Source organism: Sus scrofa, chromosome 13, assembly GCF_000003025.6.
Source record: "Sus scrofa isolate TJ Tabasco breed Duroc chromosome 13, Sscrofa11.1, whole genome shotgun sequence".
Lineage (NCBI taxonomy): Eukaryota > Metazoa > Chordata > Mammalia > Artiodactyla > Suidae > Sus > Sus scrofa.
The window spans coordinates 5,387,280-5,400,826 of NC_010455.5; the positions used below are offsets into that span (position 1 = coordinate 5,387,280).

At 41.5% G+C, this 13,547-nt stretch overlaps 1 protein-coding gene across 1 annotated transcript in view; it reads right to left on the minus strand.

Moving 5' to 3' along the window:
• Positions 1–13,547, minus strand: part of SATB1 (SATB homeobox 1) — a 94,702-nt gene that overhangs the window by 71,295 nt on the left and 9,860 nt on the right. Inside the window, 3 exon segments of the mRNA XM_003358325.5 lie at positions 717–843; positions 1,612–1,788; positions 5,495–5,729. Of these exon segments, the coding sequence (XP_003358373.2) occupies positions 717–843; positions 1,612–1,788; positions 5,495–5,705 (515 nt within the window). The 5' untranslated portion in view covers positions 5,706–5,729.

The following is a 13,547-nucleotide window of genomic DNA, read 5'->3' on the forward strand; positions in this document are numbered from 1 at the left end:
ACATTCCTTTAAGACAGACAGATTTCATTTTGCGCATCAAACAGATGCATCTGGAGATTGCTCTCGGTCTCCTGATTGTTCCGATTAGTTAATTACTTTATACAACACATCTGCTGTATCGATGCATGAATTATACATCAGCTGCCTGTGGTGGCTATTTTTTCATGTTACTTCTACCTTCCTGCTCTGATGCGCTTGGGAAGACAATTTAAGGTGTACTGCTTTCTCACGAGCCATCATGAAAAACAGGGACGTGGTAACCGTTTGCCTTTCAGGACTCCGTTCATACGAATTAAAACAGTAAAAAAATATATATATATATAAATAAATAAGAGCTCGGCAATAGTGAATAAGGCATTCTTTCACAAAATGTACACAGATGGCACTGTTCATGATATGCAAAAATATTTTTCTCTTAAGTAAACTTTATGTAAAATGCCTTCTTGTAATGCATCATTTAATTGACTAAATATAAAAAAATCTTGTCTTTTGATAACCTGCACAGATTGACACATTTGGTGGGGGAGGGGAGTTGCTTTTCAATGATAGATCGACGTTAAGGATATAAAAGCAGAAGGGGTAAAGTAACAAAATCATTTTGGATTAACCTTTCTGAAATACAGAGTAAATAACAATGGAAGGTTGACCAGAGAGGCTTTATTGCAAACAATCAGGTAAGGAGAAGGTTCTGCCTCAGGACTGCCATCCTGACTCACCTGTGTAACTGAATTTTCAGTGTGACCACATGATACACGTCTTGAAGCATATCTGCCACTGTAGCATCAGGGGCGTCTGTCACATAAGACAGTGGAACTGGATTCCACTTTCCAACCTGGATTAGCCCTATGCCAGATAAAGAGAATATGTCACTAAATATTTTGCCCTTCAGATAATATATCTAGTAGAAGGTTGATTTTTTTTTTATGGCCCCCCCACCACAAGCAATATTGTAATTTCTGTTTGAATGATTCCCTTCCTCTAAAAGGCAGGTCAATGAAAATATTCACAGCTAAGCTTTCCAAATTGTGAAATTATGTAAATGATGGTGGGGTTGTTTATTATTTTGGAAATAAAACCCCATCAATAAAACCTAGGCATGGGCCACATTTTCCTAACTTAACAGGAAGTTCTAATAAGACATAGCTGAACCACTTCTAAATGGCTTTACGATTTAGATAAGATTCTCTATTGCAATGGGAATCAGCATTGAAAAATACTTTACAGCCCATAAAACCATCAGAAACAGAATAAAAGAAACAGAACTAGATATTCAGTCATAAATGCAAATTGACTCTCAACAGTCCATCTGCTCAAATACGCTCCTCACTTCCTTGTGGGTCCTCAGTGGAGCAGATTATTAAGGTCAATAAGCATACTAATGATTCAGCTGAAGTAATTTAAAAAAAAAAATCTACCTCGACATTCCACATGAGCAAAATGTGTGTTAACTAAACCAAACTGAATTAAGCCAATTTTTTAAAGCCGCAGTCTAGAAGGAACCCATGTCACACACAGGCTACAGTTCTTTGAATAAAAATATTCGGTGCTTTCGCTGCAAGGTAAACAAAGGATGCCAAGCAATTTTTCCAACCCCACGTATGCATTATTTACCTTTGGCCTGGGCAGCAGAGCTATGCGAATAACCCAGAGACAGCAAGGCCATTTCTATCAGCTGGTTGAAAAGCATATCCTTTCTCACCAATACAAATTCCGCATGCTCCTCCTTGCAATCATATTCGATGGCATTTTCATAATGTTCCACCACGCAGAAAACTGGTAGCATGGTTCCTATCACGAGGACGGGGAAAAAGAGACGCAAACCAACAATCTTCAGAAATACAGTCTGGGGGGAAGAAAAACTAAGCCATGAAAATAAATCTTCACCACTGTGAGAGAAGCAGAGTCTGTGTTTCCAAGGCAGTACAGGGCACAGAGATACAGGCAGGCATACACAAACATATACATTCTTTTATTTTCATTTTTTTAAGTTGGAAGAGAAATACTGAAATAGAATGTGAACTTGGCCCTAAGGTAACATGGACCCTGTTTTAATTTTAACAGTGCATTTTCCAAAATCAATTAATGCAGAATTAACCTTTCTGATCAAATCATAAGGCTGACGAGAGATGGGTAAGTGTCTCGTCTGATCTGCTGTGAGTGGTACCCAGCATGCAAGCGTAACTCACTATGCTTGTCCTTCATGCTTCCTACGAGCTTTTGCCAATATTAAAGTTTCCCTGTTTGTGTCCAAACAAATTATCTTTGACTATAAAACTATTCACATTTTCTCCCTTTTTTAAGACACTGACCTCAATGATTCCATAAAAGAAACACAAAACTTAACCAAACTGATATTCAAAATATGATTTCAATATGTGCATAATGTAGATTAATATGATTTTTTGATGGCTACTCATTTAATCCACCTGACTCAAAAGATTTCACAGTAACCGTACATCTTTACAATTAACCATCTCTGTTAGAGTAAATGGGACAAACATGAGAGAAAAGGAAAGTGTTCCCCATTAGGACATCCTAGGATAAAGGAATCTGCAGGAACTTGATGGGTTCTCTATTTCTGTAAGCCAATGTAATAAGTCAGTAGCCACATGATTAATAAACATAGGCCACACCACTGTGAGAAGAGAGGGTTTCTAGAAACAGGCATCACGGAATGCTGTAGGACCCAAGGTATTTACACAGCGCACTGTCAGGCTTCCAATGATAAACGGAAAAGGGTTAAAAGCAGGTGCATCTGAACTGTACTATGGCAAACTGCCAGGAGGGTATCATCTTTAGCATAAATGATGACAAGGGTTACTTTAACAGGGCACCCAGGATCCCCAATTAGTCCACTAACATTAATGCCTCTATAATCTCTGCCCTCTGGACTCACAGAATCCAACCAACTTCTGAAGATGTCTCGTGCATGCCGAGCAGAGCGAAAAAATCAGGATTTCCTCCTGACACCAGAGATGCCCTTTCAGAAAGGCTCTTTTTCCTTGTTTCTGCTGAACAAAGCTGGCAGTAAAAGCGGCTACATTTTTCTCAAGTGCATCTACACCACAGCTTTAGTCAACTGTTCACAAGAGATTCTAGCTCTGACAAACAAACCCCTTTAGGTTTACTTAGAAAAGCTCACAAACTCATTTGGAGGTACCCAACAGGCTAGGCATGAAAAACACGCCATGGAGCTTGCCAATATTCTTGTCACTCATTCAGCTGTTTTATACCAGAGAGAGAACCTGTCAGGGATCAGAAGAAGACTGGGGAAGACCCCAGCAAAAACAGCGATATGCAAACCAGTGATTTCTTCCTTGGCATGAAGGCGCTTTGGCAAAATCTCCTAAACAAATAAACAAAAACATTCAACCCCTTTTTCTTCAGGTGTGCTTTCCCTTCTCGGCCACAATTTGTATCTAGCTCTTGTCAAACAGAAACCATGCCCATGAAAAATAAGAGTAAAATACGCTACCACCAGCACCAGAAGACTGTAGCAATTTTGTGGTTTGAAGTAAGGAAAGAACCCTCTTCAATTAAACTGCTTTTTAAAAAATGTCACTATGAAGCAATACTTAAAAAAAAAAAAAAAAAAAAAGAAGAAGAAGCACTTGAGCAGGAAGTGAAATTACTGTACTTTGGTTTCTCCTCCCCCTATCCTGATATCTTCAAAGAGCTGGGTTACTAGTACAACAAAAACATATGCATTGATTTTCCCTCTTATAGAATGATACAGACGTGTTCTGTCCAATGGTGCTCCTTAGACCTATGAAATAACTGTAAGCTTTTTAAAGTATTAAAATATATGAGAGTTATATGGGATTTTATTTAGAAGGACCCCATTAGATCATTAAGGTGGCTATGGATAAAGTGACAACAGTATCGTTTGACTCCAAATCTAGCTGCTAAATCTTGAGCAAACTGTCACGCTGTTCTCCTGATACTGGGAATAAAGCTGAACAGGAGCCTTCTCTGAACTGTCTGATTATTTAGGCGAGTGTTTGGCCAGACTTCCAACTCCAGCAACTTCATAACCTTCCAGCCTGAAAAGGGGAGTGCGCTGGTCACTGCTGAATGCTAAAAATACCACATGATTTAAACCTGGAGGCAGTCTTAGAAGCTTTTGCTGAAGGTTTATGAGCCTGTGTAAACAGCACGTCTGCCATAAGGAGCAGTGAAGTCTGTAGAATCCTTGTCTAAAACTGTCCTGGCATTAAAGTTTGCTGTGCAAATATCACATAATACCAGAGACAGCTGAAATCTCCTATTTAGGAATTTATGGAACTTATATGTTTGCAGGCGTCAGAAAGTCTTTTTTATAGAGCCCCAGTGCTTCACGGTACAATATTAATGCACTCTGTTTGAAAAGCCATAATAAATTATATTTTTAATGCTCTTACCCTGGCTTTCTTAAGATGCATACATTCTTGGCAAACAATCAATAAATAGGGTAATCATGAGTAGAGGCCAAAGAATTTGCTGAAGTGCTGTTTTTCCATTTTTAATAGATAAAGATCTAACAATACGGACTGCTGTGTCTGTTCATTTCAGGATCAATATATTCTTTGTTTTCACCAAACCAAGGAAAAAATAAATGATTGTATGATAAATGTTATGCATCAAACACAATGAAATTCCTCTGACTGCTAACTTTATCTACTTAATATTCTTGGTTGCTACAATATGGCATTTTTTATCCTTTGCTTTAGCAAATGTAAGGAAAATCTGAACCCTATATACAACTATTCAGAGACAAATAAAGACCTTCTAAGGCATGCACATTATGCCCAGGACAGGCACTGATTTATAAAAAACAACAGTGCTGAATGCAAAGTTGTTAAACTTCATCAGTGTGATATAAAATTGGTAGCAGAATCACACAGCTACAGATCCTTTTTTATAAACTTGACTAAATCTGCCTTTATTTTATCAAAAAATACCCAATGACAGCAAAAGGGAAACACTAGAATCATCAGGTTTTTTCTCTGCTAAATAATGAATTTGCTCTTATAAGAAAACAAACCACAAAACAATGACATCACAAAACTTCTACATTACAGAAGACTTCCATTATCTGGGAAACTGCTTTACAACTAGTAAGCCTATGAAAAAGCCAGGCAGGTCCTCAAACAATTTAAGTGACTTATTCTTAATCAGGGTTAGTTTCAGAAAAATCCACCTATATATCCTCTACTACAGTTAACATCTTATCAATAGAAACCTTGTGTAACTGAGACCATTATATTTAATTCAGTTCTGATCCATAACACCCAAAGACTCCAGTCTATAATAGAGTCAGAAGCTCCGATCAACAGAGCCTACACTTTCAAACATGACTGATACTATGGCCAGAAACTGTCACTACTTTCAGATGAGAAAGAGAATCAAGGAAAAGAATAGACAAAGACTGGTTCTGCCTCTCTACCCCGACACCAAGTGGCCTTGGGTGGACACAGGGCTTGCAGCTTTCTAGGATTTGGCTTGAAGTATTTACCTTTCCTAAGGTTGCTTTTCATCAGATGGCCCGAGTGTTTTAAAGGCACTCCCTGCATTTTTGCACCTGTGCTCCCAAGCCTTCCTCTTCCTAGTGGGCTCCCGTTCTGCTCCAGGCGGGCAATCTTGGCTGGTGGACCCTTCGGATCACTCACATTGTTAGACATTTCTGAATGTTCTTTCCCCTGAGTTGCCTCGTTCAAATGATCCATACTCAGTTACTCTGTAAAGATCACCTGCCAGAATTTAAAAAGAAGACATGTTATAATTGGCGGGGGCGGGGGGTGCTCTGCATCTCTCTCATTTTGTAGGTATAATACCATGTAAATGTTTTATCCCTGGGTATTTCTCTCCACAAATACAATGTATTTGTAAAACTGCTTAACTAGATATATAATATAATGCAGATGTTGCTATATTTCAAGATCACAGCATTATATTTCCACTCAAGTTAACAGAATAATTTGTGGAAATTGTACCAACACACGTGAACAAAAAGGTAATTTATCACCTACCAGCAAAACTACATGGGGGGGAAATAGGCTTACTTTTACCACAAGAATTGCTACAAGCATAGCTAAAAAGCAAATAGCACATTGTTTTTATGTAGTCCAAATTTTTAAAAGGTAGAAACTTATTAGAGAACAAAGTAACACTTTCATCAAAGATGGAAACATGATCACAGCCCAAAATGTTAGATCTGATGTCTGTTTATATTTTCATACACAACTTAATTCTTAGAAAAAACACATTATATATATATATATATTATGTTACATATATACACTATCTTAAAAGTAGGAAGCAAACATCTGCTTTTTAAACTCTGTTGGCTTTTTGGGTTAATTTGTAGAAAAAGTTTTCTACTGTCAAAGTATCGAGAGTTACATGACCTGTTTTAAAGATTTAGTCAAGTCTTGCCTCAAACATGATTGGATCATTCCACCTCTAAGCAAATGGCTAGAAGTGGAGGCTTTCTTCCAATAGTCCCAGTACTGAGGTGTTACAAATCAAATGCCTTAGAGTTAATATTTAGATGTCCTTTAGTGATAGAATGCTATTAGCAACTTAAATAGCAAAAGACCCGAAAATATTTTGTAATACACACATCAGATTGAAGTGTTAAACTTGCTTTTTAAAAAAATCTTGATAATTTTGGTAAAACACAACTGCCAGTGTTCAAACATAATTTCAGCGTGCAATGAAGTCAACGTCTTAGTTAACCTCAGAAAAAATTAACAGATAATTATTTTCAGTTGCATTCTACACTGGACATCAATTTTCATACTGTTTATAATAATTAGTATGTTATCAAAATTGCTTCTAAAATACAGTTGTAACTAGTATCGATAAGAATAGGCAAGTAGAATTATTTTATGACCTTTCAGGGTACTTGTACTGAGTTTACCAGTACTAAGGAAAAGGGGATAAATTTAAGAAAAGCTAGAAAAATATGATAATTATCACTTCCCTCCAGCTGTCTGGTAATTTGACATATCTCCCACGTAAGTGTAAGTGTGTATGTGTGTATACATACATATATCTAAAATACTGAAAAAGGTGTTGAGATCCAGATCTGAAAGCTAGCTTATATTATTAGCATGGCCTTTCTGTAAGCATTTTCCCCCTCTGTTTTACTCTGTCCATTATAATCAAGGAATGAGGTGATCGGAAGGGGGGAGCAATAGTAATCTGCAGGATTAAAAGCAGCCTTAAGAATGTCCATTGAAGAACTATAAAGTTAGAGAAATAATGGCTATTTATCCTTGTACTGCAGGGTGGCACACTGACACTAAAGGTTTAACGTTGATCGAGGTCCCATCTGTTTTTGGTTATGAGGTTCATTAACAATAAATGTGCCTCTTTTAACCACTTTTTATCAAGATTACTCTTTTCCATCATATTAAACTGTAGTCTAAAGCCAAAACTAGTGGTGATTATTAACTTATTCAAAACACTCTTTATAATGCTTTATGTGGATTATAATACAGGGCTTCTTTTCCCCAAATTGCTTGCCTTTCCCTAGAGCAGAAGATGAATTTTAAAACATATGATTTGAAAAGAAAATACTTAACCCGTGGGGCAATTTAAGGGGGGGGGCAAGAGGAGTAGACAACAGCATCAAAGTTAATGCTACAAAACATATTAAGTAGTCATGAGGCTTAACAGCATTATAAGCTGTACAGTAAGTGAAACTGATAGATGATAATTTAGTTAATGTATTGACAATCAGAACATCATATAGGTCATGCAAAATTGTCCTTTGAATACCCACCTAGAAGCAACTATTAAACAGTCATCTTGTAAAAAGCTTTATATTATAAAGCAAAATTACATGCACATAAAACACCCAATTTACTCATTTAAACTCTATGCCCAAGGCTAAAGTTCACCAAACCTGAGTTTGGAATTGCAAAGAGCAACCTCCATGGGCCTGCTGGACTGACAGCACAGGATCTAACTAAAGCCTCAACAGATGCCAGGCTGAAGTTTCTTTTGAGTTGCACATTTTAAAAACCCACTTTATTGTAACGTCTGGCTGGTATGTAGGAAACAGGCTACTTTTCTCAAAACCCCAGTTCCCTGTCCATAAACGAAGTCCATATATGATAATTCACAAATTAAACAGTGAACTCAGACACAGCAATTATTTCCTTGAAAAAGAAAAAGCATGAAATTCCAGTTTCAAGAACCTATTTTTTTTGCAGTGTAGGGAGCCTTTTCAACGAGTTCCATGCTGGACCGCCTCCCTCGCCCCCTCAGAACCCCATAATCACATTTTAAGAGATTGTGCCCTTATCCATTCCATATGGCCGGCACAATCCAGGCCAAGCTTTCACTGTGACCTTTTAAAGAGACAAAGAAGCAAAGTACTATCTAGAAACAGAAACACTGCAGTTTTACTGAGTGAAATTAGCAAAACCGACCTGAAACTCACCACTTCAAAACTTGACAGCATATAAATAACAAAAACAAAGGAGATTTCCTTTGCAGCCCGGGTTCTTGAAGAGAAGTTCAAGACTGATGTTTTCTATGTCCTTTTTTTTTTTTAATTAAAAAAAAAAAAAAAAAAAAAGCAGCAGCAGACCTGAAGGCGACTTCCCCTGAAATTGTATTATTTTCTCTTCCCCTACCCCCGCCCCCCCTAAACGGGGGAAGGGCAGAAACAAGCGTCTAGAAGAGTAGCCATGGGAGAGGGGGGTTAAAAAAAAATCGCAATTCGTAAAACAACATATATGGTTTGTAAAATGTCTAACCTCAGACAACTGGGTTTTCGATGGGGGAGGAGGGGAGAGTGGGAGGCAGGGAGGAGGGAGAAGATAAAATTGATCTGACAAGTGATTCCTTGGGGGGGAAATCGTAAAAACAAAGCAAAACCCGTTATGAGCGGTACACTGTGGTGGTGCTGGGGAGGCGAGGTGGCGAGTGGAGATTCTCTTAAAAAGAAAAAAAAAAAGAAAAAAAAAATCACTGCGGACAAGGTCTCCAGAAAGGCAAGAAAGGTCCCTTCGATTCCCTCCCTCCCTCCTGCTCGCTGGGGTTCTTCGGTGTGAGGACAGAAAGTCTACTTCTGGCTGTCACTTGCAATATTATTCTCCAGTCACCCCAGAGAACGCAGGGAGGGGAAGGCCGGCTCGGCTCCCCTCCGATTGCCCCCGCCCCCTCCCCAACAATTGCGACTGATATTAACAAACCTTAAACTTTCTTCCCACAGCCTCGCGCCCCCAACCAGGGCATCTACAGCCGGGCTGCGAGGGTGGGGGGCAGTAGGTCGCGGAAAAAGCCCCGGAAAGGCACTAAAATGCCACTTTTGACTCGGCCCTCGCTGACGACAGCTCCGAGGACCCCCTCCCTGCCCATGGACGCGGGGCTGCGAGCGTCTGGGGAGCCAAGAGAGTGAGGCCGAGAAAGAGGGCTGGGGGGAGGGGAGGGGAGGGGGATCGGAAGGCACCCCAGCCGCCTCTGCCGCCACCGACTCCCCGCCCCCTCCCCCCAAAAGTCGCCGAGCTCTCACTCAGCCGGAGTCCGAGGTAAACAACGAGCCCCACAATGGCACTGGGACTTGGTGGGGAAAGAGAGCCAGAAACCCAGACACAAGTGAGCAGGAGTTTCCCGAAAGCGGAGGAGGGGGGTGCGGGCGCCCCCCCCCGGAGTCGCCTGGGCCCCCGGGCGGGCTAGAGGGCAGCCGCGGCTGCTGCGGTGGCGACGAGGCCGGCGGTCGCCGGGTGGCCCCGGGAGCGGCGCGCGCGCGGCGGTGAGTGTGCGTGCGGGCGGGCGCCGGTCCCCGGACGGGGCCGCTCCGCTCTCCCCCTCGCCGCCGGCGCTGCCCCCATCAAATTCGGAGCGGACTCTCCCGGCCGCGGTGGCCGCCGCCGCCGCGCCCCGCTCGGCTTCACGCGTCCGCTCGGGCTGCAGCCCTCCGCGCCGCTGCTGCCGCCGCTGCTGCTGCTGCCGCCGCCGCCGCCGCTGTGGCTGCCTCTTCTTCCTCCTCCTCATTTTAATACACAATCACCCCGCTCGCAGCCCCAGCCCCGAGCACGCAGCCTCCTCCGGGCCGCCCGCCGCCGCCCCGAGCCCTTCCCCAGCGGGGCCGGCTCCGCCGCCGCGTCCGGGGAGCGGGAGCGAGCGAGCGAGTGGCGGCGGTGGCGGAGGGGGCGGGAGAGGAGGAGGAAGGGGTGCGGAGCGGAGGAGGAAGGCGGCGGGGGGGCAGGGTGCACGGAGCAGGCGGAAAAGGGATGGGGATTAAAACCCGGGCTGGAGGGCCGGGATTGGGGGAGGGGGCGGGGGCGGCGAGTTAAAAAGCAGCTAGAGGAGTAACTAGTGAATGAGTGCGGGGAGGGGGAGCGCACGATTTCCGGCCCCGGGCGCGCAAGAATTTGTAATGAGCTTGATTAGAGTGAGGCGGCCCGACGTTTATTACACACAATACCCAGAATAACAGGGCGCCGCGCGCGGGCCGGCGCCGGCCGCCGGGCGCGCGGGGAGGAGGCGGGGGCTGCCCGGGCCGCCGCGGCCGCCGGGCGCGCGGGGAGGGCGGCGCGGCGCGCGGGTGGCGGGGGCAGGTGTGCGTGGCTGCCGCGCGGGAGGAGAGGCAGGGCCGGGGCGGGGTAGGAAAGTGATGGGGCGGAGGGGGCGAGGGCCGGGGGAAACTAACCACCCACCCGCGCGCCACAAAAGCCACCGAAAGGAATACGTCGGGAGCGTCGCGGGCGGACACCCGGGGGACAAGCGAGCAGGGAGGGCTCAGGGCCCGCGGTAGAGGGGCCCGAGCGGGTAGGTGACGGGCGCTGAGTACCGAGGCTAGGGGACTTCAGGAAGTGGCTGAAGGGGACTGTCTGGAGGTCCAGCTCTTCTGAGACCCGCGGAGAGTGCACCAGCGTTTGCAGAGGAATAGAGGCCACGATCCCCGAAACGCTCTGGCGAATATTTATCCCCAAAGGAGGGGGAATCCTAAACTATTAAGAGCCAACGATCAAAAAAGATGAGTAAGAGCCTTTCTGTGCCAGTTAGAGCTAGATTCAAAACTCCCTCACTTCCGAACCAGGGAACACGTTGGAGGAAGAAACACAGGGCCCACAGTGGCCGAGTTAACAAAATTTGGGTCACTTGAAAGAGACCTGACTAGTTATTACAAAGGAAAAGATGCCACCATTCTTAATTTACACCCGGTGAAAGACAGGAAAGTTAGGGTGGGTAAGTACCTCCGTTGTAGCAATAAATATTTCTGTAATCTTAGGTAAATTACCCAGGTAGATAAAGGGTCATTAGCACATAAGTATGATCCTCTTATTTAGATAATCTATTAAATATTGTTCCTGTAAAAATGAAGAGCATTACAGTCTCGCCCAAAATAAAGATGCAGCGTTTATCGGTTAGGTTTTAGTATTAACATCTTAGAGCCCCGAAGGCAGTTAATCATTAAATGAAAACAAAAATGTTATAAGAATTATTTTTCAGAATACACTAGGAGGGAAAAGAGAAAAATCAGTCAGATAAACATTTTGTTACACATAAAAAAGCAACAAGTTAGCACAAGTAGTGAGATAAGAGGAAAATATGCAAATGAAGCTCTTTAAAGCTACCAATACACTCTTAGACACTGTGTACATTAGAAATCTAAGAAAAGCAGAAGATAAAGTATAGGAAATAATGGCCTCCTGGGGAGGACAAGTTTAGGAGAAACACAATGAAAATAAATCACTCTAATGGCACCCACGTTTCACCCACAAACCAGAAAGGTTAGTCAAAATCAAGGAAGGCAACAGTGAATCTTGGCACATATAAACACAAGCCTAGAGCGAAAGAAAAAATGTGATAGTAAAACACAAAACACAGCATCAAAAACAAGATAATAAATATAATGCAATCTTGACTACGAAGCGCAAATGATACCACATTTTTAAAAGCTGAAATGTGGGCAAGTATGGAGGAGTGCATTTTAATTACAGTATAAGAAATACAATCACTGGTGTCAGAGTTGCTATTGTGGATGGAAGTACTTATTTTTTTAAAGATGTTGGAAATTTAAAAGAAAAACATGGATAACAATCAATTATCTCTATAATGACAATGATTTTTACAATATGATAGGTTAAATTAGGAATTTCCAAGATGTATGTTTTAATAGTTGCTTCAGACTGATGATGCCTGAAATGTTTTCTCCAAACCTGCCTGATTTTCAGTAAGGAGAGTGCATTCTAGTATCACACTGTACAAATTTACAAACAATAGCAACATTTAAAAATAGAGAAAATCTGTGGTGGACTACAAAAAATCATTTATCCATGCAAATTCAACTCAAGTTGAATGTTTGGGAAAAAAAAAAAAAGTTGTTGGGCAAAACAAAATCAGAGCAAAGAGAAAAGACCAAAAAGGACTACTGAAAATATCAGTATTAAGACACAATAGAAAAAAATATTGTAAATGATGGTTATCCCATTATTTATACAAATAAATAAGACAGAAAGCTTCCTGACTGCCTTAGCCTCCTAATGACCTGGCTAATGATAATATAATGCGGGAATGAAAATATTAATTTTTAAATTTGAATAGCACCTTTTATCCAGGAATTACAAACTAATTCTCCAACACGAAACCTAAAAATGTGCGAGGAAGATGGACATGATAAATAGAATAAAATTAGGATAAAAATATCTAATAATGACTATACTGTTAAAAAAGATAAGAGTACACTGATGAACTTTCCATATATTACCCTTTTAGAGAAGTCATTATAACCACTTGAGCACTGTCCAGTATAAACCCAAGATAAAATCAAAAAGAAGAAAAGAAAGGTAATTAGGAAAATACCCCTTTATAGGCATATGTGAAAATAAGCTGTCATGATGGAGGGGGAAAAAACATCAATTTATTCTACACAGGCATCTTATATTTGACAATGAAGATGCAAGCAAGTATTGAAAAAAGTTAAAACAAAATGAACTTTATAAATCTACCTATCAAAATAGAAAATCTCAGGAACATGAAATATTGCAAGCCAAATACATGAACTATTTAACATGTGGATGTACAGTTAAAACAGAGTGCATCAATTTTTTATCACATGAAAAGGCATTCAGGCTGGCTACATAAAGGTAGCAGAGATAAAACACTGTAACAGATATACAAGGTTTTGTTTTGTTTTTTTTTTAAAAAACCTAATAATAAAAGTTCTACTGCATGTTTCAGATGGCACCGTATTAAGATAAATATGCAGGCAGATATCCGAAAGCATTAAAACACATTCAGAGTTCTGAATAGCACATACATTTGTAATAAACAGAGAAAGCATTTAGAATCTGAACGCTTTTAAGATATGGCAACTCCGCCAGTGACTGCTTTAGCAAAGCAATGCTTACCACCATAGCACTTTCTAAGGACGTGGTGGGGTTGTTTTTTTTTTGTTTTGTTTTTTGTTTTTCATCTTTTTAAATTCAAATACTGTTGGCTATCTCTCTATACTCTTAAAGCAGCACATTTTACATAACATATTGCTCTTTTTGTCGTGTCAACTCTTTGTTTTTTGGCTTTAGCTGCAGGTGGTGTTTTCCATA